The sequence below is a fragment of the Equus przewalskii genome, chromosome 5 (assembly GCF_037783145.1).
Source record: "Equus przewalskii isolate Varuska chromosome 5, EquPr2, whole genome shotgun sequence".
Lineage (NCBI taxonomy): Eukaryota > Metazoa > Chordata > Mammalia > Perissodactyla > Equidae > Equus > Equus przewalskii.
This window is the reverse complement of record NC_091835.1, coordinates 74854099-74877151: the sequence shown is the minus strand read 5'-3', so window position 1 is coordinate 74877151 and position 23053 is coordinate 74854099. Positions and strand designations below refer to the sequence as shown.

The window sequence follows — 23053 nt, the reverse complement described above, 5'->3', positions numbered from 1 at the left end:
CGGCCGGGCCCAGGACGGCCGCCAGGGAGCGCTGCGGGCTCCCGCTCGCCCGCCCCCCGGTAGGCGGGGCCGCGCTCTCCCCGCAGCCGCCGCCGCAGCCGCCGCCTGGGCCGCCCCGTGTCCCCGGTGGAGCCGCTGCCGCCGCCGCCGGGAGCTCGATGCGGACGGAGCCCGGGCCGGGCCATGGGGATCCTCAGCATCACGGACCAGGTCAGCCCTCTTGCCCTCGCCCGCTTCCTCCTTCCAGGGCCCGGCGCCGGCGCCACGCGAGCCCGGGGATGTGCGGCCTAGGCTGGGCCCGAGCCCAGGGCTCCCGCGGCTCCCGCCCCGCCCCACGCCGCGCTCCCCTCAACCGAGCCGGTGTCCTTGGGGGCCTGGCGACCGGCGGAGACACCGCGGGAGCCCCCTGCAGCCAGGACCCCAGAGCGGGGCCCCTCCAGAGACGCCCCCCCAAAACCTGATGTTTCCCGCACCCGCCCGGTTCCGTTCCGGCCCGCTCCCTGAACGCCGGTTCTCCCTGCAGCCGCCCCTGGTCCAGGCCATCTTTAGCCGAGATGTGGAGGAAGTGCGTTCCCTCCTCTCGCAGAAGGAGAACATCAATGTGCTGGTGAGTTAGGATCAGGGAGGATGACGAGCCGGTAATCTGGGCCCTGGTGTTCTGGACCCCTCCCCATCCGTGGGGCGGCTCCGTGTCTCCTCGGCTCGGATGAGGCCGCAGCTCTTTCCACCCTGGGATAGGCGTCTGCTCTACATTTGGGGATGGAGGCTGGGAGCACGGATCAGTAAGGGTGAGGATGCCCAGAAACGGTGTTCTCTTCTGAACCATCGGTGTCTGCAGCGCCCCCACCCCTCCTGGAAGGAGGAGACTGGTTCGCCGGCCCAGGGGCCTGACTCCCTGACTCCACCCTCCCTAGGTGCTTGCTTTGACCTAGGATTGGGATTTAGGAGGCTGCGGAACCTGTGGGAAGAGGTCGTGGTTCGGAAAGGCCTGGAGCTCTAAGACTTGGGCTGGGGTTCTTGATAGTTCACCCCCACAGCTGCTCCTCTTTTCTGCCTTCCCAGGACCAAGAGAGGCGAACCCCACTGCATGCTGCTGCCTACGTAGGCGATGTCCCCATCCTCCAGTTGCTACTGATGTCAGGTGAAAGCGGGGAGCTGGAAGGTGTGGCACCTAGGGAGGGAACCTGAGGGAGGAGCTTTTTTTTTTTTTTTCCATATCCAAGGATTGTTCTCTGGTGCTTGGTCCAGGAGATCCTCCATCTTCATCCAGATTCCCTGGCCTGATTACTGGCTTCCTTCCCCACCTGCTTTCCACCTCCCACCAAAAGAGGAAATTATATCCCCACAGGTGCTAATGTTAATGCTAAGGACACACTGTGGCTGACCCCTCTTCATCGTGCTGCTGCCTCCCGAAATGAGGTACGGGCCTCCTAACTCCTTTCACCCTTCTAAAGAGGATGGGTTGGTTAAAGGTAGAGAGGAAGGGTTGGAGAGCCTCAGTCATCTGCCCTACAAGCTGGTCGACTCCCAGGTCAGGAGAGCAGAACTTGGCCCCTCCCTTCTACCCCTAGAACTGGCTAGTAAGGGGGGCCGAGTGTTGCCAGCTGACGTGACGTCAGGGGAGAGCTTAACACTGGGCTGGCAGACTGCAGGGGGCCCTGCTGCCAGGCCTGAGTGACTCATCCCTCCCTGGGGGGCCACCTTGGAGTCTGACCCCCACTCTGGGCACTGAGATTTCTTTCCTTGTGATGGAGTGATGGAGGGATGGGGCACGTGATCTGTTGCATCCCTATCCCTCGGGGAGCATAAAAGTTGACAGCACAGAAGTCAGGCGTGCCTCACCAGTTGGGTCCATCAACTCTGAAGTTGGGGGGAGGGAAACCTCCCTCTTGGTTCCACAGTCACTTCCTTCGCTCTAGCCACCAGGGGGAGGGTCTGAGGGCAGTGGAAATGGGGTGGGTGGTGACCAGGAGGGGCATTTTAGCCTGGGTTCTGGAGAAGAACCAGTATCTGTTTGTTTACTGAGGTAATGGAAATGATTTTGGTGCCTATGGAGGGGCTGAAAGGGGATTTGGGGCATTAGGGTAGCAGGAGCATTTGTTTTTGCTAGAAGTGGTGTGAAGGATTGGGATCCTCTACGTGTGGATTTGCTTGGGAGTGGCTGTGTGTGTGTGTGTGATTTTCAGGGTCTGGGTTGGGGAGTGATACCTGGTGGCTTGAGGAAGAGAAGGGATCCATGTTTTCCTCAGCAAGGAAAAGAAGATTTTAAGAAGATCCAGATCTTCTTAGATCCAGAAGATAGGGAATAGGTACTGAGAGGCTAGGCACATTGGAAACATGAGAGGAGACTCTGTGCTGGGGGCGTGGGGAGATGGAGCCACATGTGCCATGTTGACCTACTCTTCCCACCATTTCCTGTTGTTTACCTCCTGCCCCTCCTCTATCCTTTCCCTTATCTCCTGTCCCTCAACAGAAGGTGCTGGGACTGCTGCTGGCACATTCAGCAGATGTGAATGCCCGGGACAAGCTGTGGCAGACACCGTTGCATGTGGCTGCCGCCAACCGGGCCACCAAGTGTGCTGAGGCTCTGGCACCCCTGTTGAGCAGCCTCAATGTGGCTGACAGGAGTGGGCGCAGTGCCCTGCACCATGCGGTGCATAGTGGGCATCTAGAGGTGAGGACTGCTCCAAATCTACCGTGAGCCTTGTGCCTTCTCTTTCCTTCCTTTCCTACCCACCTTCCCTGCTTCTAGGCCGTCAGGCCTGGGGAGAAGCAGCGCAGATGACTATTTTGACACTCGAGCTCAAGCACCAAATGACTGGTTGAGTTAGACTGAAATTCTTGACTTGGCCTTCAAGAGGGTGATACTCTCTGAAGTTACATGGAAAATGTTTGTATACATGCCTTTTTCTGAAGTGAGAGTCCGTGTCTTTCAATACATTTTTGAAGACTCTTCAAAAGAGTTTAAGAACCACCAAGTCTCCTGAAAAGACTTCCTTGAGTTTCGCTCAAACTTCCAAATCCATCTGGGATCTCCTTCTTAGTGTCTGCTTCCTCTCTTCCCTCTAGTTCTCCATATAGTTCTGCTCAAGAACAAAGACATTAGGCTAACTCAGCTTTTTCAGGAGCTGAGGCCTCTGCTCTTAAGTACATTGAGGGCATGAAGCTGGCTCTGAGCCGGTGTTTTTCATGTCCTGATACAGACGGTGAACTTGCTCCTCAATAAGGGAGCCAGCCTGAATGTCTGTGACAAAAAGGAGCGGCAGCCTCTGCACTGGGCAGCTTTTCTAGGTGAGAAAGGATTCGCGGGAAGAGTAGGAATTTGACATTTAGGATTCCTAGGGCAGGGAGAGGGGGTTGCAGCCTTCAAAAAGAGAGGCACTCAGGGCTTTAGAGTTCACCCTGCACCTCCTTGAGAGCATCTTCTCTCTTCCCAGGGCATTTGGAGGTCCTAAAACTACTGGTGGCACGGGGAGCAGACCTTGGCTGCAAGGACCGCAAGGGCTATGGGCTGCTCCACACAGCTGCTGCCAGTGGCCAGATCGAAGTGGTGAAGTACCTGCTCCGGATGGGGGCTGAGGTCAGGGTGCTGAGCGTGGGGGCTGGGAACTAAGGGCAGGGAGCTGGAGGCCAGAGTCTGTTGTGAAGATATGAAGGTGCTGGGATGGTTGGTGTGGTTTGGGGAGGTAGGGAGGATGTGGTGAGGGTCTGAATAATGCTTACCTTAAGTAACACTGCCCTCATCTTTGGGTCAGGAACCTAAAGTGGTCATTGGATTTCTGGGATTCTCTAGGCTATCTGTGCCGGCTTCCACCTTGTTTAAACTGATGCCTCCCTTTTCCCCTTCCCCTCACCCTTGGAAATCCAGATTGATGAGCCCAACGCGTTTGGAAACACAGCTTTGCACATCGCCTGCTACCTGGGCCAGGATGCTGTGGCTATTGAGCTGGTGAACGCAGGAGCCAATGTCAACCAGCCGAATGACAAAGGCTTCACGCCACTGCATGTGGCTGCAGTCTCCACCAATGGCGCTCTCTGCTTGGAGCTGCTGGTCAATAACGGGGCTGATGTCAACTACCAGGTGCCTGAAGGGCTGAGGCTGAGACCAGTGGGAAGAGGAAGCTGGCTCTGGGGGTCCTGACCATATTTTCCTCTCTGGATAACTGGGGAATTGTCCCCTTGCCTCCTGGGTAGCTCAGACCTCGCCAGGGACCCAGGAGAGAGTGGGCTGAGTAGATGCCCATATGATCACTCTGTCCTCAGAGATGTGTCCTTTGGAAGGGGGAACAGGGCATTCTCCATGCTTTGCACTGAAAAAGAAAATGTGCTGTTTCCACAGAGCAAAGAAGGGAAAAGTCCTCTGCACATGGCTGCCATCCACGGCCGTTTCACCCGCTCCCAGATCCTCATCCAGAATGGTATGGACTAAGGAGACTTTGTCCTCTCTTCTCCTCCCCCAGAGAGTTCATCCCTAGAAACCTCTTTTCCTTCCTTATTCCACCTCCCTCCCTATCTTCTAATCAGGATAGGCACCCGTGGAAATGGCCCTGCTCTGCCTGCCCTGTCCCCTAAGGCTTACGAACAAGATAACGGGTGTAGAAGGGGGAGCCAGGTGCCTGGCATGTAATAAGCACTCAAATGGCTGCTAACTAGTGTGAGCAGTTGAAGCCTACGGTCTGCCTGAGTTGTGTGTGCATCCCCTTCTCAGGCAGCGAGATTGATTGTGCTGACAAATTTGGGAACACGCCACTGCACGTGGCTGCTCGCTACGGACACGAGCTGCTCATCAGCACCCTCATGACCAATGGCGCGGATACCGCCCGGTGAGTCAGGGCCACTGACCCTACATCTCGGCTGCCTCGGGTCTGCACAGACTGCTCACAACAAACATGGAGGCATGAATAAGCTTGCCAAAAGGAAGCTCATTATCTCCTAGGCTGGGGGTGGGCCACAGAAAAGAGGTCTGTGACGCCCCGCCTTGGCTCGAGGACTGAGTCCCTCAACTTCTCCCCAGGCGCGGCATCCACGACATGTTCCCCCTGCACTTAGCTGTTCTCTTTGGATTCTCTGACTGTTGTCGTAAGCTTCTTTCCTCAGGTATGTGCTGACTGGTTGGGGGGTTGGGCAGGCGTGTCAGAGGACGGAGGCCTGTTCCACTCTGCTCGGTGCCCTCCGATGGGATCTGTGGCTGTTCTGGCCCTGCAGGTCAGCTGTACAGCATCGTGTCTTCACTCAGCAACGAGCACGTGCTTTCAGCTGGGTTTGACATCAATACGCCTGACAACCTTGGCCGTACCTGTCTTCATGCTGCTGCTTCTGGAGGGTGCGTTCTCTTCTCTCTCTCCCGGGTGTTGAAAGAGGGCTGGGCGAGGGTCTGGGCCCCTCCTTTCCTGCCCAGGTGTCCCCCTCTCACAGTGAGAGCGGTCCAAGCAGAAGGGGCTGTCTAGTTCCATCCTTCCTTAACCCCTCCCTGGGGAGAAGCCTGTCCTTCTTGCGGCTCTCACTCTCTTAACCCTCATCCTCTTTCACTTTAGGAATGTTGAATGTCTTAATTTGCTGTTGAGCAGTGGAGCTGACTTGAGGAGGAGAGACAAATTTGGAAGGTGTGTTAATGTGCAGGGGTGTGTATAGAGAGTGTCTGGAGAGACATGATGGAGGGCGGGGTGGGGAGCTGGAGGCTAAGTGAGGAGAATATTACAAAGCAGCTTTTGGCTGCACATCTTGTTGCGTTTGGATCTGTCCCTGATTCTTGACCCACCCTCCTCCACTCTGCCCCAGGACCCCACTGCACTATGCGGCCGCCAATGGCAGCTACCAGTGTGCAGTCACGCTGGTGACTGCCGGGGCAGGCGTCAACGAGGCCGACTGTAAAGGCTGCTCTCCCCTCCACTATGCTGCCGCTTCTGACACCTACAGGAGGTAAGGCCCCACTCCGGGTTTCTCAGCCCCACTCACCTCCCTGAGCCCCACCTTGTTTTGATTCCACTCTCCCTCCCCCAGAGCGGAAACCCACTCATCTTCCAGCCACGATGCTGAAGAGGACGAGCCACTGAAGGAGTCCCGCAGGAAGGAGGCCTTCTTGTGAGTAGCTGTGACGACCCCAGGAGGCGCTCTCCTGCAGTGCCAGCTCTGGTTCTGTTCTTCCCCCTGCATGCCCATCCCATACCACACTTGCGCCGCTGTGCCATCCGTCACATTTTGAGCACTCTGAGTTTAGTCCTGGGCCAGGCACTGTGGGTGAAGACAAAGTAGAAGACCCCGTTCCTTCCCTTAGGGAACGCATGGTCTTCCTGAGAGGATCAGAAAGACTGAACATGCAAAACCTCCTTGTTTATTCCACAAGTATTAATTATTTACTTATTAGATAGCGGGTACTGTGCTAGGTACCAAGGATAAAAGATGAATTACCCCAGATTTCTGCCCTTTGGAAGCTAATAATCTGTTGGGGAAGATAAATGAAAGGGCATCTATACGTCCTAATGTAAGATGTTAACAATGGGGGAAGCTGGGTGCAGGGGATATGGGAACTCTGTACTGTCCTCACAGTTTTTCTCTAAATCTAAGACTGTTCTAAAATAAAAGGTTTATTTAAAAAAAAAAAAGTAAGGGCTGGCCCGGTGGCGCAGTGGTTAAGTTCGCCCATTCCTCTTTGGCAGCCCAGGGTTCGCCGGTTCAGATCCTGGGTGCAAACATGGCACCATTTGGCACACCATGTTGGGGTAGGCGTCTCACATATAAAGTAGAGGAAGATGGGCATGGATGTTAGCTCAGGCTTAGTCTTCGTCAGCAAAAAGAGGAGGATTGGCAGCAGATGTTAGCTCAGGGCTAATCTCCCTCAAAAAAAAAAAAAAGGATACTTACAATCCAAGAGGCTTAGCTGTGTGACCTTTGGCGAGTAACTTAACCTCTCCATGCCTCAATTTCCTCAACCAGGGATAAGAATAGTATTTACCTCATAGGATCATTATGGGGATTAAGTGACTTAATACACATGAAGCGCTTAGAACAGTGCTCGGCACAATCAGTGCTAAATAGTGTGTTACTATTACTACTATTACAACTACCACTAAGCTGTGAGAAGGGTGCTGAGGGAGCACAGAGGGGGCGGCGCCTAACTGGGAAGATGGGGGTAGGCTTCATAGAGGAGAGGGTGCTGGCACTGAGTTGGAGATGAGGAGGACTTCTTCAGGTGGGCTGGGAGGAGAAGGCCTTCGGGGCAGAGAGTCATCGTGGCTGGAGGTGAGGAGTGTTGATCAGCAGAAGGTTGATAACTGGTCATTGTGCTCTCGTTCTCTGGGAAAGCATTCAAAGCATAAAGGAAGGCACTGAAGCCAGGGTGGAGCAGGGTGGACCTGGAGGACCTGGTGGGTCTGGAGTGGGGTCGAATGGGCGGGAGTTAGCCTACCTAGAGCAGAGGACGGGTGTTGGCCTGGAGGGGCCCCCTGGCCCCTCTGCTGTGCCCCTCCCACAACTATGCCCTCCTGGACTGGGCCAGCCCGCCTCACAGTCTGCCCTGTCCCCCAGCTGTCTGGAGTTCTTACTGGATAACGGTGCAGACCCCTCCCTGCGGGACAGGCAGGGCTACACAGCCGTGCACTATGCAGCCGCCTACGGCAACAGACAGAACCTCGAGCTGGTATGCTGGGACCTGGCCTGGGAGGGGCAGCAGGGGCGGGCCGCAGTCGACCTTTGTGCTTGTGGATTCTGAAGCCAAGAGAGGGTTGCATCAAATGTGGTCTCTAGATCCAGGGGCTTAGGGGTTACTGGAGTAGGGGCAGGGGGTAATACCTTGGGAGTTCCAGAACCTCAGCACCTACTGTCCTGTCCATTGCAGCTCTTAGAAATGTCCTTTAACTGCCTGGAGGATGTGGAGAGCACCATTCCAGTCAGCCCTTTGCACTTAGCTGTGAGTCCCAGGGCTTTTCCTCTTGCCTGCCTTGTCCCTCCCTGCCCCAGGCCCACACAGGTGCCAGCACGTGTGAATCTGTCCATGCTTCTGCCTTCCTGTGGGATGTGACAAGCAGGCAGTGATCTGGATGGGGGTGGGCACAGTGAGGTGAAGAGCCTGAGGTGACTGAGGAGCTCGTGGGGAGGACTGCTCCTGGAGTCTCCCCATGGGTCCCGAGGGCAGAGTGGGGTCCCGAGCTGTGTCTGTTGGTTGCCCGCACCCCTCCAGGCCTACAACGGTCACTGTGAAGCCCTGAAGACACTGGCCGAGACGCTGGTGAATCTGGATGTAAGGGACCACAAGGGCCGAACCGCGCTCTTCCTGGCCACCGAGCGAGGCTCCACCGAGTGTGTGGAGGTGCTCACGGCCCATGGCGCCTCTGCCCTCATCAAGGAGCGCAGGCGAAAGTGGACTCCCCTGCATGCTGCTGGTCAGTGCGCCCGCCCCTGGCCACACCAGGCCTTGGAGACTGGTCCCCAAATCCCTCCTGAGTGGGGTTGGGGTTGGGAGTGGAATAGGGTGAGGAGGATAGAAACTTCAAGTCCTCATTCGTAGCCTCCTTTCCCCTAGACTTCTCACTGCCCCAGGTGTCCAGGAACCTCCCCCCTCAAGTCCTTTATACTTGACCTGGCCTCCCCCTTCCCCTGACCTTGCCCTGACCCAGGCCCCCTTTTCTCCTAGCTGCCTCTGGCCACACTGACTCCCTGCACTTGCTGATCGACAGTGGGGAACGAGCTGACATCACAGATGTCATGGATGCCTATGGACAGTGAGTATGGCCAGGGCTGGGGTGCAGGTGTTCCCACCCCTGCCAGGCCCTCACCTTTTCTCCTGCCCCCCTGTAGAACCCCACTGATGCTGGCCATCATGAATGGCCACGTGGACTGTGTACATCTGCTGCTAGAGAAAGGATCCACGGCTGATGCTGCTGACCTCCGGGGCCGCACTGCCCTCCACCGTGGGGTGAGTGAGCTCCTGGGTGGGGTTGCTCACAGATGGGCCTGAACGTGGGAGCACAGGACCCACCAGCCGTAGGACATCAGTTGTCTAGCAGGTGGGCCAGGATTCTGTGCCCAGGGTCTTATTGGGCCTTACTGTCTTTGCTCCAGAATGAGTACTCGGTATCCGCAGCCAATCTCCCTGACCACCTTGCTTTGTAATCACATTAGAGCTACATGCTCACTACCCAGACTCTGCCCCAGGATACCCTGCTGGCCCAGTCCCTTTGGATAATGATGTCACTAGCCCGGTCCTTCCCCAACATCATTTGTGCTAAAGCTGCCTCCTCCTCATCCCACAGGATTCTTTGATCCCTTAGTCTCTTACTCTGCGTTTTGTCACCCCTCCAGAGCACCAGGATTCAGTCTCGCCGTCCTGATTGTCTATCGGCATAGAGAGAGTCAAGGGCGGAGATGCTGACCCTTAACACTTAGAATCATTGTAAAGACAAGGATTGGAGCCCTTGGAAGTGGTTTCTACTCCTTGGCCAGCCCCAATGACTGGCCATTGGAAAGGGAGTGGCTCCTCACACCCTCATGTCACCCATAGGCAGTGACTGGCTGTGAGGACTGCCTGGCTGCCCTGCTGGACCATGACGCATTTGTGCTGTGCCGAGACTTCAAGGGCCGCACACCCATTCACCTGGCCTCAGCCTGCGGTCACACTGCAGTACTTCGGACCTTGCTGCAGGCTGCCCTTTCCACAGACCCCCTGGATGCTGGGGTGGATTACAGCGGATACTCGCCCATGCACTGGGCCTCCTACACTGGTATGGGTCTGGGACCTTTGCAGGCACAGGAATCTGTGTGATGTGGGGGAGGGCAGACAAGAACAGAGACCAAGGACGAGTGGATTGAGGGAAGGACCTGGGTTGATCTGGATCTGGAAGTGGGATGGAATGTCAAGCGATAGGACCAGACAGATGTAGGACAACTTGTCATTTTTCTCCATTACCATACTTTCTTCCTCACACCCAGGACATGAAGATTGTCTGGAGTTGTTACTTGAACACAGCCCATTTTCATACCTGGAAGGAAACCCCTTCACCCCTTTGCACTGTGCAGTGTAAGTCCCTTCCTACCCCTCAGCCCTTCTCGAGGCCTGTGACCTGCACTTAGGACAGGCAGTCCATTTCTCTTGCTCCTCTTGCTGATGCTTTCTCTTCCCCCAGAATTAATAACCAGGACAGCACCACAGAGATGCTGCTGGGAGCTCTGGGTGCCAAGATTGTAAACAGCCGAGATGCCAAAGGACGGTGAGTGGTGGAAGGTGGGGGAGAAGCCTCAGTTGCCTCTGGCTTCTTTCTGCTCAGGTGACAGAGCGTTCCCCATTTCACTCTGCCCTGACCCCCACCCCACAGGACCCCTCTTCATGCCGCTGCCTTTGCGGACAATGTCTCTGGGCTCCGGATGCTGCTGCAGCATCAAGCCGAGGTGAACGCCACTGACCACACTGGCCGCACTGCGCTCATGACGGCGGCTGAGAACGGGCAAACCGCTGCTGTGGGTGTGTAGGGGCCGCGTGTGGAAGGGAGGCGCTCCCCTGGTTTTTGCAAGATGGGTCAGCCCTGCCTGTGGGGTCAGGAAGCAGGAGGTTTGTCTTTGGATGTTTCTGCCTGTCCAGGTGGGATGCAAAGTGTATGCAGATAGGAGGGTGAGAGCTGGGCTGGCTGCTGCTCTGGAGGGAAGGCGTCAGTCCCTCTCCGTCCCTTTCTCTTGTAGAATTTCTGCTGTATCGAGGGAAGGCAGACCTTACTGTGTTGGATGAGAACAAGAACACTGCCCTCCACTTGGCTTGTAGCAAGGTACTGACCCAATGGTGGGGTGAGGCTGTGTAGGGGGCAGGCTTGATGAAGGGGGATGGATCTTCTTGACTGGACAGAGGACTGGAGTGAAGTCAGGGTTGTCCAGCCTATCTGGCTGGTGGGATAGCTCTCTGTCCCCCTGCCACCCTCCCCAACTCTTACCCTGCGGCCTGTCATGCTTCCACCTCACATGTCTCCATCTTTCTTCCCCTCCCTCAGGGCCATGAGAAATGTGCCCTCATGATCCTGGCAGAAACCCAAGACCTTGGCCTTATCAATGCCACCAACAGTGCGCTGCAGATGTGAGTGCCCAGGGAGGGGGACTCCTGGCTAGGGAGGCAGGGGGGTGAAGAAAGAGCTGCCTGCATCCCGGGTCTCTCTGGAGCGTGGAGTATCCGTTCAGTGCCCTGGCCACTCTGGCGGGAGACGGGGAAGGGCAGCTGGGCATCCCACTGACTGCTCCCTCTTCCTTTCTGCCAAGGCCACTCCACATTGCTGCCCGGAATGGTCTAGCTTCTGTGGTGCAGGCCCTGCTGAGTCGAGGGGCCACAGTGCTGGCTGTGGATGAAGAAGGTGAGTGGGGTCCAGAGCCCCCCGCCTCTCCCAGGTCTGGAGTCAGGGACATTCTCCAGGAGGTGACCTCTTAATCTTGCTATAAATTGGAATTTCTTCCCAAGGGAACACTTCAGAGCAGGGACCCAACACCAATCGGCTAGAGTCTCTGAGTGGCGTCTGAGGGAACTAGGTGGAGCCAGCAGGGTCCTCAGGAAGACCTCCCACACATCCCAGCCTGCTGTCCCCCATGCTCTGCCCTGTACCCCACACTTGGGCAGTCTGCCTGTCAGCCTCCCTGGGCCCTCGTAGCCCTTGAATTCTGGCCGTGTGCGGTGCTTGCCTGCCTGGGCTCCCATCTACAGATAAGGGAGCTCCGGGTCCGGGGGAGGGTGGTTGGGGACCCAAGGATACAGGACCCTGTGGCTCAGGTCTCCCCCCTTGCCCTGCAGGTCACACCCCAGCACTGGCCTGTGCCCCCAACAAAGATGTGGCAGACTGCCTGGCCTTGATCCTTTCCACCATGAAGCCTTTCCCGCCCAAGGACGCCGTCAGTCCTTTCAGCTTCAGCCTGCTCAAGAACTGCGGCATCGCAGCAGCCAAGACGGTGGGTGGCTGCGGCGCTCTGCCCCACGGGGCCTCCTGCCCCTACAGCCAGGAGCGGCACGGCGCCATTGGGTTAGATGGCTGCTACTCTGAGTAGCCCCCCCTCCAGTGTCCCTCCCCCTGCTGGTGGCTTGATATCTTATTCTATTTATTTAGAAAAAGTCTATACATTTAGGGCACTTTAAAGGAGAACACGACTGGGTGGGGGGGGCGGAGGGGGGAAAAAAGCACTGGGGAGCAGCTGCTCACCCCTTGGCCACACCATCCTGGCCTGGCAGGGGTCTGGGACCGACAGGGAGCACCCCAGGCCCTTGGTACCCCCAGGGCAACCCCTTCTGCCAAGTGTCCCAAAATGATTGCTAAATGCCTGGCTGCCCCTCTCTCTGACCCCATCTCTCAGTTCCCCCTTTCTGCTGCCAGCTCCCCCAACTCTTCCCTCTGACTCCTCTGTGTCCTCCTGCCCCCAGCCCCTGCTGCCAGGCAGTCCCTTCCTCTTCTTTCATACCCATCACTGCCTCCCTGCTCGGCTGGCCCCTCCATCCCCGCAGCAGTGAGAAGCCTTAATTTCTGGTACTGTGTGAGCACTCTGGGGGTGTCCCCCTCCCCCTTCAGGGGCAGCTAGTGGACGAGGGGGGAGGGTAATTAGCACTGGGGCCTGGAGCTTCCCCCCACCTTCTGCACCCCATCACCCCTGAAGTTCAAATGCAGAACACTTGAAGCAGCAACTACTGTACCTGGGCCCCCATCCTGCACTCCCCGGCTCCTCATATGCAAATCAAGGGCTGGTTCTGCCCCCACAGCCTGCCCCTCCCTGCCCCCCTTCCCTCCTGGCCTGGCCCCCTAACCACGCACTTTAACCCTGCTTCTTTGTTTTAACTTTTTTTGGGAGGGCAGAGCCTGCGGCCATTCCCTCCCTGGCTCTCCTCTCCCTTAACTTTGAGGCTTGTCATGAATTTTTAAGTAAGCATTTTATCCTTTAGGGGAAGAAACAAATTAATTTCCTGCTCATTTCAAAACCACAGTCCTAGTGTGTCCTGTGTGTTTCAGGCATGTGTTTGCATGTGTGGGGAGGGAGGGACTGTGTTCTTCCTCCTGTGCCCCCCCAACCCTAGAGTCCTCTGTGCCCCCTGTCTGCCGCCCCCTTCTGTCATGTCCAAGAGTACCCACTGCCCCCAGTCACTCCTGATCTGAAGCCAAAGATGGTGGGAGGGGCAGGGCAGACTGGGGACCATGGCTACTCGGGACGTGAGGATGAAGCTCTGATCTAGGGAGCAACGAAAAGATCCTGAGGCTTGGTCCCTGCCCTCCCAGCAGAGGGAGAGATGGGATTGAGCTAGGGGCTGCACTGAGAAGATTCCTCACAGTCGCACCCCAAAAGCCAAACTGGGCCAGAGTGACGAGGGGGCAGTTTTCTCTCTACATGTAGCATTGAATTTGGCCCTGGTCCCTTGAAACGCCCTGTCCATCCATCTCCCAGCTAAGCCTCCTGGACAGTTGGACCCGCTCCCATAGCCCAGTGTTCCCTTCCTCACACTCAATACCTCAGCCAGGGGCCAAGACACAGAACTTGAATAGAGGTCATGCCCCCTCCGCCCCACAGTGCATCCTTGCCCAGTTTGGCTGCCATCAGTATTGTCCCCTGAGAACTGGACAGGCTTAGTTTACACAGTACAGGGTCTCCCCCCAGGGGTCCCTCAGTCTCCTTCCCCGACCCACGCTTGCTTTATTCATAATCTTACCCACTTTTCAGTTGCGTTCCCTGCAAGTCCTGCCACCCTTGCCAAGGGCGGGCTGAGGGGAGAGGGGGCATCCCAGGGACCCCAGCCTCCCGATCAGACGCCCTTAATCATACCTCATGCTGGTTCCCTGAAGCCTGGGGTGTTTGTCCAAGTCCTTATTCTGTTTGTCACAGTCCCTTTTTATCCTCTCTCTCTCTGTCTTGCTCCCCCCTCGCCCCCCAGTTCCTAAACCATTTCAAAGCTTCCAAATGACCATTATTGGTGAGAAGGATTGTGCAGCTTTTAGTTTTTATTATTGTTTTCAAAGCCAAAGGGCCTTGTGACGCCCCTCTTGCCCACCTCCCTTCGCACCCTGTCCTCCCCTATACGACAATCAATGTGACCTCTCTTAAGGGCTGCAGCCCCCCACCCCCAACCCTGCTGGTTCCGCAAAGCTTGCTCCCTAACTTCAGTTCTCTCTCCTGAAATCTTCCCATTGCAGCCCCTCCCTCTCATTTTGGTGCTGGGAATTAGGTGGTGGGGGACAGGGGGAGCAGGGAGATGTGTCCTCTGGAGAGGACTCGGGTTTCAGTCGTGTTCTCCTTTATCAATGTTTGGCGATGACAGGAAGAATCTATTTGTCGGGAGCCCCGTTGTTCTGCTAGATGAGATTTCTGGTGGCTGCCCATTCCCTGCTGTCCGCACCTTCAGCACACCGTCAGCAGTGCTGGGGCAGGTTGTGGGGAGTCCTCTGTCCCTCCTCATGTGGCTGTGAGGAGGCCTGGAGGACAAGCAGCCTCCTCTCCTTATGCCAAAGGAAATCCCACACCCCATCCCGGGCTCCCCAGCCCCTAGTGTTTTTTGAAGCATTTTGACCATTCTCATGGCCTCTGCATATTTATTTTAATGTTAAGATTTTTTTTAAAACCTCTTTGACTTAAACGGGTGTGGAGAAGTAAAACAGGCAGAATGCCCCCCAATCTTAAGGGGGTAGGGTGGGGAGGGAACGTTTCCTTCCCTTCGCCCTCCCTCTTCCCCTCCCCCTCTCCCCACTGCAGCTCTAAAGCACTTGCTTCAAGTAATAAGCACTTTTGAGAAAGGGCCTATTTTAAGTGAGGACCCTGGGAGCAGCCCCAGGTCCCAGCAAAGGAGATAGAGCGAGGGCTACATTGGAGACAGGGAAACAGACGTGTGAATTGGCGGGCGAGATGAAAAGAGCCAGTTTTTAGTTTCTGATTTTCGGGGAAATGTTTCTGATTGGGCGGTGGCTTTGGGAGGGTTGTGAACTATCCTTCAGAAAAACAAATGGCACAAACTGTGGGTCCCAGGATGGACCAACAGACCCGGGTCACTGCCACTGTCCAACTGAGACTGACGGGCCGCCTCCCCCCGTGTGGCCCCCTGAGCCATAGGACTGCTGAAACCACTGAATGTACAGCCCGGGCTGGGGTGGGGAGCAGCCCCTGGGGGAGGGGGCTTCTCTGTTGTTTGGTGCTGTGGGGGGTGGGAGAGACGAGACTGAGGGACGCTACCCCACTTAGACATGTGTTCCTTGGGGTGGAGGGGCTGAGGGGGCCTGCCTCCCTCTCCAGCCCCGGCCATGGCCCCTCCTCCTTCTTCATCCCTATCCGTTTTGACTGTAAGTCCAGCTCACCTTTGCCTTCAATATGTAACCAAAGGAAAACTCAATACTGTTTCCACCGCTGTCTGCCCACCCGAGCACCTTCTGACTCCCTGGACCTAGATGGGGAGAAGAGGCTGGGGGTGGGGGGTGGCGTGGGGCCAGAGTGAACGGTTCTACAGCTGTACCCCCAAAACCTTCTCTGGGGTCTTGGAAGGGCCCTGAGAGGCAGGGTTGGGGCCAGGCTGGAGGGGCTGGACAGACACACTCTGTGACTTGTGCACATGAGTGTTTCTTCGTCTGAATGACTCCAGTGACTTTGCTCCAGCAGGAAGCCCCTTCCTCTTCCCCTCTCTGGCATTTCTCACCCTCTCCCCACACCCAGTGTTCATCCCCCGCCTCCCCTTCCCACCGCAAAGGAAAATAGCCTTACAGACCCTAGCCCAGAAACCCTCCTCCTGGGGCAACCAGTATGGGGCCCCATCCCGCCTAGTTTGAACCCTACCTTTTAAGAAGGAGGGCTCCTTCCCCTCTGATCGTGGTGGCTCCAGCCCTCCACGGCCTTGACCCAGGTTGGGCAAGGGTGGAGGTGAGGAATCTTTGAGGACCAAGCCCAGTGGTCTGGGAAGAGGGAGGTAGAGAGGGCAGGATCTGACTTGGGGACTCCCTCCTCCTGACCCAACCCCTAGAGAAGCGACCAAATCCCAGAGATGGGAGGAAGCTGGGGTGGGGAGGGTCTGCTCTGTGAATTACTTGAAGGTACTGATTCTGAGGCTGCTGTTGCCCACTTAGGTGTGAGGGGGACACTGTCACTGCATCTGGGAGGGCAGAGGGCGGCGGGTGACGAGAGGATCCGCCCCCGGCCCTTGCTCATTCCCGCTAGGCCCTTTCCCTGGGGAGCCTGGCTTTGCCCCCTGGGAAGTTGGGAGAGCCTTCCCCTCCCATCTCCCCCCCACTCTGGGCACCCTCTCCAATTGCACTAAAGTAGCTGTTGTGCCAGTCTGACCCCACGCCAGGGTGGGGTCTCTGCTTCCAGTCCTTTCTCCCCCTACTGCCTCTGCTCCCATCCCGGACAATCTCCTTGTCCCCTGTATTCCTGGATAGCTCAGCTTTGTATGTGTGTGTTTGGGGGTGGGGTGGGTTCTGGCTGGAGTGGGTTTGGGAGGGGTTTGGGAAGGGCTGGGGGAGAGACGGAGGATGCAGTCTCCTACCCCCTTCCTCAACTCCGAGCCACAGAAGCCTGGGAGGGAGGGAGCCTACTCTCGCTGCCGTGTCTTGCAGATGTGCCAAAATGGGGGTGGGTGGGAGGGGAGGGTGCCTGGCAGAGCAGCCCCCAGGGTGGCTCTCTCAAAGCAATACAGTTCCTCCTGCCTGGGGAACGGCAAGACAGCAGAGAGGGTTGGGTTGGGGACCTGGGTGTTCCCTGTGTACAGCTATGTATATTCAGGGGTGTTCTCTGTCTGGTACCCGCTGTGGGCGTCTCTGTGTGTGTGAACCTCCCCTTCCCCATGCCCTGCATGACCTGTGATGCTGCAGACACCACCATCCTGTGTGCAGGGGTGTGTGGGGGGCACTGAGGGGCATGTTGCATGTCCTGGTGCACCCTCCACCCTGTGACCCATGTACTCGGTTGTAGGAAGTAAAGAGAACTGAGCACAATTCACTGGATTCTAGTTGAATCTTTCTCTAAGCAATTTTCCCGTTCCTGCCCTTCTCCTTGCCCCGGATCCACCTGTGGTGCTAGCGTTGGGGTCGGGGGGTGTTTGATGCTGATGGGCAGCAATAAAGGGCAGATCTGCCCAGATGCCTGTATCCCCAGGGTGCTGAGGGCAGCAGGAAAAAGTGGGGACCTCGGTGCATTTGCCCCCCCCCCCACCCCGGGCTAAAGCACAATGCTCTCCCAGCAGATGGATGCACCCCACACCCTCCAGGCCCCTACTCATGTCCTCCCCCAACCGCTTTGAGCCCTCCCACCACGTCCTGGTTTTCTATGCTGTTTGGTGCAAGTACAACTGTCATAGTCATGGCTTTGGGATGGGTTCTGTTTATTAAAATCCTATTGCTCCTACTGGCCCTGTGTCCCGCCTCCATTCCTGTGGTTGGGGGGAAGGAAGGGCAACCTGGACGCCTTTCCACTGGCCCCCGTCAGCCATCAGAGACCAGGGGCCATAGCTGCTCCTCCAGCATGGCAATGGTGAGCATGAGGCTGCCCCCCAGCAGCAGGCCCAGCCCCTGCAGGAGCACATCGAGTGTAGGGAGGGGCTCAGGAGGACGAAGCAGAGCTGGTAGCTGAAAGAAAAGAAGAACGTCAGGATCCTGGCTTTGTCTCTGCCCCTGGGACGTGAGAAGGAGGGGTTAGAAAGTATCAGCAGCCCCCGCCCGAACTCTTCCAGGCCTTGTTTCTTAGACTCTGTGGGCCTGTGGTCTAGCACCCTTCCCGGTGGTCGTGGTGGAGGTGGAGGGACTGATGCTTCCTCTCCTCCACACCCACCTCCCCACTTCCCTTGGTTTCTCTGCGCTACCCCACACCTCTCACCATGTCCACGAGGGCCACATAGAGGAAGACCCCAGCAGTGACCCCAAATACCCAGGGAGTGAGGGGGACAGGGCCCAAACTGAGCCCCACCCCCAGGGCTGCACCCCCCAGTCCCAGGGCTCCAGACACCAGGCTCAGCAGCAGCAGCCGCCGAAAGGACAGCCCTGCCTGGAGCAGCATTGCAAAGTCACCTGTTGGGAAGAGAGGACAGGGTAGGAGGGAATAAGCTAGGGCTCATTCAGGGATAAGTGACCTGTGTCACCTGCCAGCCTCCAGGTTCCACTCCTTGTAGTTCTCTCCCTTCTGGAGTCTAACCCCCCCCCACACACACACACACTTCGGCCATTCCTACCCAGTTCGTGGGGCAGCTCATGGCAGAAGACTGCTAGGGTGGTGCTAAGGCCACTGGAGAAGCCATCAGAGAAGGCAGCACCTGGGGTTGGCAGGATTGGAGGTTGTCAGTTAGGAGAAAGCTCTCCCCAAGGGCAGGGGCCTGCATTCCCTCTGTGGTCCTTTCGTCTCCCCCCATTCTGGTAGCCCTCTCCTAGCCCCAGCCAATAACTAGGAGCCCTGACGTCTCCTCTGACCTGCCTCCCTCCATCCCCTCTGCTCACACCTATGGCCAGCCCATCAGTGAGGTTGTGCAGACCATCTCCCAGGAGGACCATCCATGTGATATTAGTGCCACTACCACCCTGCTGCCCGTGACTGTGGCCTTGGTGCCCAGGAGGGGCTGGAGCTGGTGGGGGCTGACTGTCCTGCTCTCTGCGGCCCTGAGCCCCTGGCTCTGCAGGAAGAAGAATGAGAATAGCGTTGGTGGCTGCAAGTGAGAGCTGGGAGCCCGGAGCCTACTCTTCTCTAGTTACCTGGAGCTGCCTGTAAGGGCTGAAGGGCCAAGCCACTGCCATCTTCCGGGTCCAGGTTCAGTGTTCTGACATCCTTTCTCTTCTGCTTGCAGCATCTCTGAAATAGGAGGGTATCCCTCCTGGTGGAGGAGGCAGCAGAGCCAGGCTGAGAAGAGGCCAGGCTACCAGGTGGGAAAATGAACACCTGGTTCCACCTCTGGCATTTGGGGATGGTTTTTGGCCTCCCCACTCTTCCCAGGTTGGCACCTCCCTGTTTCTTGTTGACCTGAGCTCGGGAGAGGAGACTGTTTGGCCAGAAGTCCTGGGTCTATGCTGAGGAGCCCTTCCGGCTCCCTGTTATCTGTCAGGTCCTGCACACTCAGGCAGACATCAGAGAGCCAGGAGCACACTCGGCCCCTCACTTCCTGGCTCATGTAGCCAATTCTCGGCTAGGACTCAGGTCTCAGCAGAAGGAGGAGAAAAGGGTATCACTCACTGGTCTGAGCCCTCGGCGCCGCAAAAGCCCTAGTGTGTTCTCCAGCACGAAGAGCAGGAAGAGGCCTCCGAGCACGGACAGCCCTGGACCCAGGTCCTCCGCTGGTTGCCCGCTGGGTCCAGCATGCTGCCCTCCTTGTGCCTGCCAGAGAGGAGGTCAGGGCAGACGGCGGAGGGAGGCCCCTGCCCCGACAACAGCCCTCTCCTGCGTGGGAGGTGACAAGCCTTCACTCACAGGCTCCAGCAGAAGACCTCAGAGGGCTGGTGGCAGCAGGGTGGGGAGTGGAATGTGGGGGCTGACAGAAAGGGGGAGGGGATGTCCTAGGACTGGGAACACCTTGGATACGAGTGGGCAGGGGAACAAGGAAGGGGTGGCACGTACATGTGGCAGCAGGTGTAGCAGTGCATCCCCACAAAGAGTGCCCACGGCCAGGGCCCCCAGGAAGCCCAGCAGAGGCCGCAGTAGACGAGGTCCCAGGAGCCGCAGCAGCAGCAGGGAGAGGGGAGCTGGGAGGCTGAGCAGCAGGACAGCCAGGGCGCTATGAACCAGGGCTGGGAGAGTCGGGGCTGAAGTTAGGCCAGGGCTGAAGGGAGGGCCTCAGGGGCAAGGTGGGGCAGAGATCTCTTACAAGGGTAGGCAGGACCTCAATGAAGCTGCTTCCTTGGCTTGAGGCCCCCTCCCTACCAGGATTCAGGGTGCCCCACACCCACTCTCACCCACTGACCAGATAATAGGTCCCCTGTAGGGGTTGGGGCTGGGGCCTGGATGCAGACGCGGCTCTCGATCTGATAAAGCAGGGCTGGACACAGCAGAGCAAACTGATGGGGGGTCAGAGGAGCAGCAGGACTCAGGCCAAAGTTGACCAGCAGCTGGGAGCCATTCAGACACTAGGGGAGTTGGGGTGGGAGTCATGCATTGGGGAATCGCCAAGAACTGTGATTCAGATCTGTAATGTCTGCCCTTGCATTGCATGGCTTCCTGGGTCTCTCCCAGGGTCCCCTTTCCTCCCACTGGTGGGTGCATCAGAGACTGGGGACAGGTAGTATAATCAGTGTGTGTTAATTATTAGTTATATTCAATCCAACGCAAATATCCATTTCAATGCAAATTGGGTGCTAGTGAACATTGCTGCTATCTCCCTCCTTCTCAAGCCCCTGATGATTTCATTGATTTGGTGATGGAGTTGATTGGACAACTAGAGCGCTCCATTCTAGAATCTTAGAAGGAAAAAGAATCTGAAATGCCATCCAACCTTCCTCTCAACAGCCCTGTGACATCTTCATCCAGCCTTGGCTTGAATGCTTCCTGCGATGGGGTGCTCACCCTCAATGCGCCTGCTTCAGGTTTAGCTTTGGCTGCCCTTTGATGTACTTGGAACAGATTCTGTCCTTCTGGATGAAGACAGCTACCCACTCCCTGCAGGTCTCCTCTCCAGATAACCTCCCCCAAATCCTACCCTGGCCTGCTTCTCTGGATTCTCTGCTTTGCCAAGTGTGGCCCCTAAACTGGGTCTTGGAGCTCTGGGCGTGGACTTATCTGCTCTGAGCCCAGAGGGAACATATTTCAGTAGTGGAATAACATACCCTAAATCCACACCTGGATTTTTAAAACAGTAACTGTATTAAATTACTGGTCCTTCAAAGATTTCAGGCTGTCTAAATCCCATGACTCCTTCCCCCTCTCGAGAGATCATCAGACTCACATCCTCATTCAGATGGTCAGCCAGCGAATGGTCCAGCAGCAGAAGCCTATGAAAGAGGCCCAGGCCCGAGGGGGCTGGCCCATGGAGTGGTGGTGGGGCCTTTGGCTCCTCCGGGTCACCCCACCCTGAGGGACCCAGAGGCAGCCCTGCCCAGACATCCACACTCAGATCAGGGTCCTGTGGCCTGGAATGGATGGGATAGCAAGTCAGACTCCCTCATGTTCTCTTAGAAACGTCCCTTGAGAGGCTCCCAGGGAGCTTAGGGGAAAGGGGAGGACCAGCCACTGGCTAGAGTTCCTGGGACCCAGAAACCATGGAATGTCAGTCCTGGGAGGTTCTGAGAATTGTCAATTTATAGGAGGACCTAAGAATGGCAGGGAGGGGAGGCAGGTGAGAGAAAACGGGAGGAGGACAGCCAAAAATACTACAAACTGAGAGCCAAGTCGACCTGGAGACATTGAGCGTCGGGACTAAGAGCAAGGAATGGAAGGGCCCAGGGATTTGGAAGAAGAGAGAATTAGAAGCAATAGAGGCAAAAGGGGTCTTGAAGGGAGCCAAGGTGTCATGTTCTGAAAAATTTGTAATTCCAGGAATCTGATTTTAGGAAGCTAGAGCTAGGCAACTGGCAACTGAGCCAAGCCCTGAGAAGAGCTGGACATGTGGCATTTTGGGGTAGGGAAAGGGGTTAGTACCTGTGTGTGGAATTGTCTCCAGCTGGGGGTGCAGCCCGACCAGCTGGAGGCCCGTGGTGTCCCAGGCGAAGGCCCTGGACTCGGCCTAGCCCCAGGCTGTGCAGGAGCCGCGCCAGGCCCCCTGCAGTCAGCGTCCCGTTCTCCCCATACAGGCCAAACAGCTGGGCCAGGTAGTGGTTCTGCTCCTGCTCAGCAGCGCCTAGGTTGGGGGCTGAGCCCCCTACCCAGCCCAAGGCCACCCACACACACAGGCCACACAGAAGATGACTCATTGGGGGCCCCATTATTGGGGGGAACGGGTTAGAGACTCTGGCTTCTATTTCTCCTGGAACATTCTGAGGACTATGCCCTGGAAGAACAACAAGGAAGGGTCAGGGCTCCTGTTCTGCTGTCCAGCTCAGGGCCGGGGGGGACTCACTCCTCGTACCACCCCACCTTGAATCCAGCAGCAGCCCCCACCCTGGCCTCCTTCTTCCCTCCGTATTGCCTCCTCCCAGAGCAGCCTCTTGTTGGCCAGTTCCTAGAGCACCGTCCCTGACCCACAGTGCTCCCCTGACCTGATCCGGAGCTGACCATCTGTCCATCCCATCCCTCAAACCCCACCCCTCAACCTTGTCCCACCTCTCTATCTCCCCTCAATCCCCAGGGCCTCACCCCCACTAGCAGCGTGAGAGCTATCACCGCAGGTCCCCGTCAGGCCTTGCTGTGGACGCTAAGAGGTTCCTGAGTCAGGGAGGGGAGGCAGGCTTAGTCTCCAGGTGCCCAGGTGGAATGGAGGCCACGTCAGGCTGGATGGACACCCCGCCCCAGCCCACCTGCCTTGGGGCGGGGTCAGGGGTGGGGCGAGTGTGGGAAGGTTCACATCAAAGAGGAGTTAATGGTTCACTGATCTCTGGGGTGGGGGGTCAAAGGTCAATCTCGGCTGGGCCCCTGAGTAGGGAGGGGCCACCCTCTGCCCCTGGAACAGCCACATGGCTCAGGAGAACCTGGACCTGGCATTTTCACCCCCTGCCCCACCCCAGTTGGTACCATTCTAGCCTTTCCTTGCAAATACCCCCTCCCCACCTTCTTTACAGCTGGCGCTGGGCTTCAATCATCTCCAACCCCCATCCCCACATTCCCTATGTAAGTTGGACCCAGGTGTCCCTAAGCTGGAGAGGAGGGTGAAGAGGCAGATAAGTGGCAACCCCAGATGCATGGGGAAGAAATTCTTCTTGGCAGTTCCTCACCCCAGAAGAGTACGAGCCAGAATCTGGGAATCGATGACCAAGAAAGGGGAAGCTCTGTGGGAAGAGCAGAGAAGAGTCTGGGCTCCCTCAGATGTCTGACCTGCATTAAGATCAGGGGAGAACAGGCTGATCAGGGCTATTGGTCCAGTTGGTCCAGGGGGTCGAGGTTGGCATTACCTGATAGCAGGAGACCAGGAAGGACGCCAGAGGAAGGGGGACACAGCCTTCTGGGTTCCAGCTGTGGGGGGGGGCAGGCAGGCAGGCAGGCGGGCAAGGGTCACCTGCAGGGAGGGGGCAGGGGAGGG

At 57.1% G+C, this 23053-nt stretch overlaps 2 protein-coding genes across 10 annotated transcripts; one reads left to right on the top strand and one right to left on the bottom strand.

Annotated features, from left to right (window-relative positions):
• Nucleotides 1–47: 47 nt before the first annotated feature.
• ANKRD52 (ankyrin repeat domain 52) lies at nucleotides 48–20791 on the top strand. Of its 2 annotated transcripts, XM_070621644.1 has the most exons (29): nucleotides 60–210; nucleotides 524–607; nucleotides 1063–1141; nucleotides 1349–1419; nucleotides 2474–2674; nucleotides 3204–3291; nucleotides 3438–3580; nucleotides 3869–4081; nucleotides 4340–4418; nucleotides 4709–4823; nucleotides 5015–5097; nucleotides 5206–5323; nucleotides 5535–5603; nucleotides 5779–5919; nucleotides 6001–6081; nucleotides 7525–7636; nucleotides 7835–7906; nucleotides 8177–8378; nucleotides 8630–8717; nucleotides 8794–8911; nucleotides 9497–9716; nucleotides 9925–10012; nucleotides 10119–10202; nucleotides 10308–10453; nucleotides 10669–10751; nucleotides 10971–11053; nucleotides 11233–11324; nucleotides 11756–11910; nucleotides 20392–20791. In XM_070621644.1, exons 1-29 carry the CDS (start codon nucleotides 184–186, stop codon nucleotides 20668–20670), a joined length of 3414 nt encoding a protein of 1137 aa, XP_070477745.1. In that variant the 5' UTR covers nucleotides 60–183; the 3' UTR covers nucleotides 20671–20791. The 2 variants fall into 2 exon arrangements, with proteins under 2 accessions (XP_070477746.1, XP_070477745.1); XM_070621645.1 differs by lacking the exon at nucleotides 20392–20791 and having other exon boundaries at nucleotides 48–210; nucleotides 11756–17316.
• On the bottom strand, nucleotides 17277–23031 carry SLC39A5 (solute carrier family 39 member 5). 8 transcript variants are annotated; one of them, XM_008530128.2, is made up of 13 exons: nucleotides 22926–23031; nucleotides 22749–22848; nucleotides 22174–22242; nucleotides 21520–21868; nucleotides 20828–21011; nucleotides 19850–20012; nucleotides 19507–19676; nucleotides 19126–19266; nucleotides 18651–18747; nucleotides 18401–18571; nucleotides 18137–18217; nucleotides 17785–17975; nucleotides 17277–17537 (listed from the first exon to the last, which is right to left on the bottom strand). In XM_008530128.2, exons 4-13 carry the CDS (start codon nucleotides 21801–21803, stop codon nucleotides 17394–17396), a joined length of 1626 nt encoding a protein of 541 aa, XP_008528350.1. In that variant the 5' UTR covers nucleotides 21804–21868; nucleotides 22174–22242; nucleotides 22749–22848; nucleotides 22926–23031; the 3' UTR covers nucleotides 17277–17393. The 8 variants fall into 8 exon arrangements, with proteins under 8 accessions (XP_008528350.1, XP_008528352.1, XP_008528351.1 ...); XM_008530130.2 differs by having other exon boundaries at nucleotides 22749–22802; nucleotides 22926–23027; XM_008530129.2 differs by having other exon boundaries at nucleotides 22749–22874; nucleotides 22926–23020.
• Between the last annotated feature and the right edge of the window lie 22 nt (nucleotides 23032–23053).

Excerpts from the sequence above, each read along its gene's own strand:
- SLC39A5 (XM_070621646.1), bottom strand. The coding sequence starts at position 22,854 with ATGCAGGTCAGACATCTGAGGGAGCCCAGACTCTTCTCTGCTCTTCCC. Across the intron at positions 18,572-18,650 it reads GCCCTTACAGGCAGCTCCAG|AGCCAGGGGCTCAGGGCCGC; the intron begins GTAACTAGAGAA and ends TTCTTCCTGCAG. Across the intron at positions 18,218-18,400 it reads CACTGATGGGCTGGCCATAG|GTGCTGCCTTCTCTGATGGC; the intron begins GTGTGAGCAGAG and ends TGCCAACCCCAG.
- ANKRD52 (XM_070621644.1), top strand. The coding sequence starts at position 184 with ATGGGGATCCTCAGCATCACGGACCAG. Across the intron at positions 10,203-10,307 it reads AGCCGAGATGCCAAAGGACG|GACCCCTCTTCATGCCGCTG; the intron begins GTGAGTGGTGGA and ends CCCACCCCACAG. Across the intron at positions 11,325-11,755 it reads GCTGGCTGTGGATGAAGAAG|GTCACACCCCAGCACTGGCC; the intron begins GTGAGTGGGGTC and ends CTTGCCCTGCAG.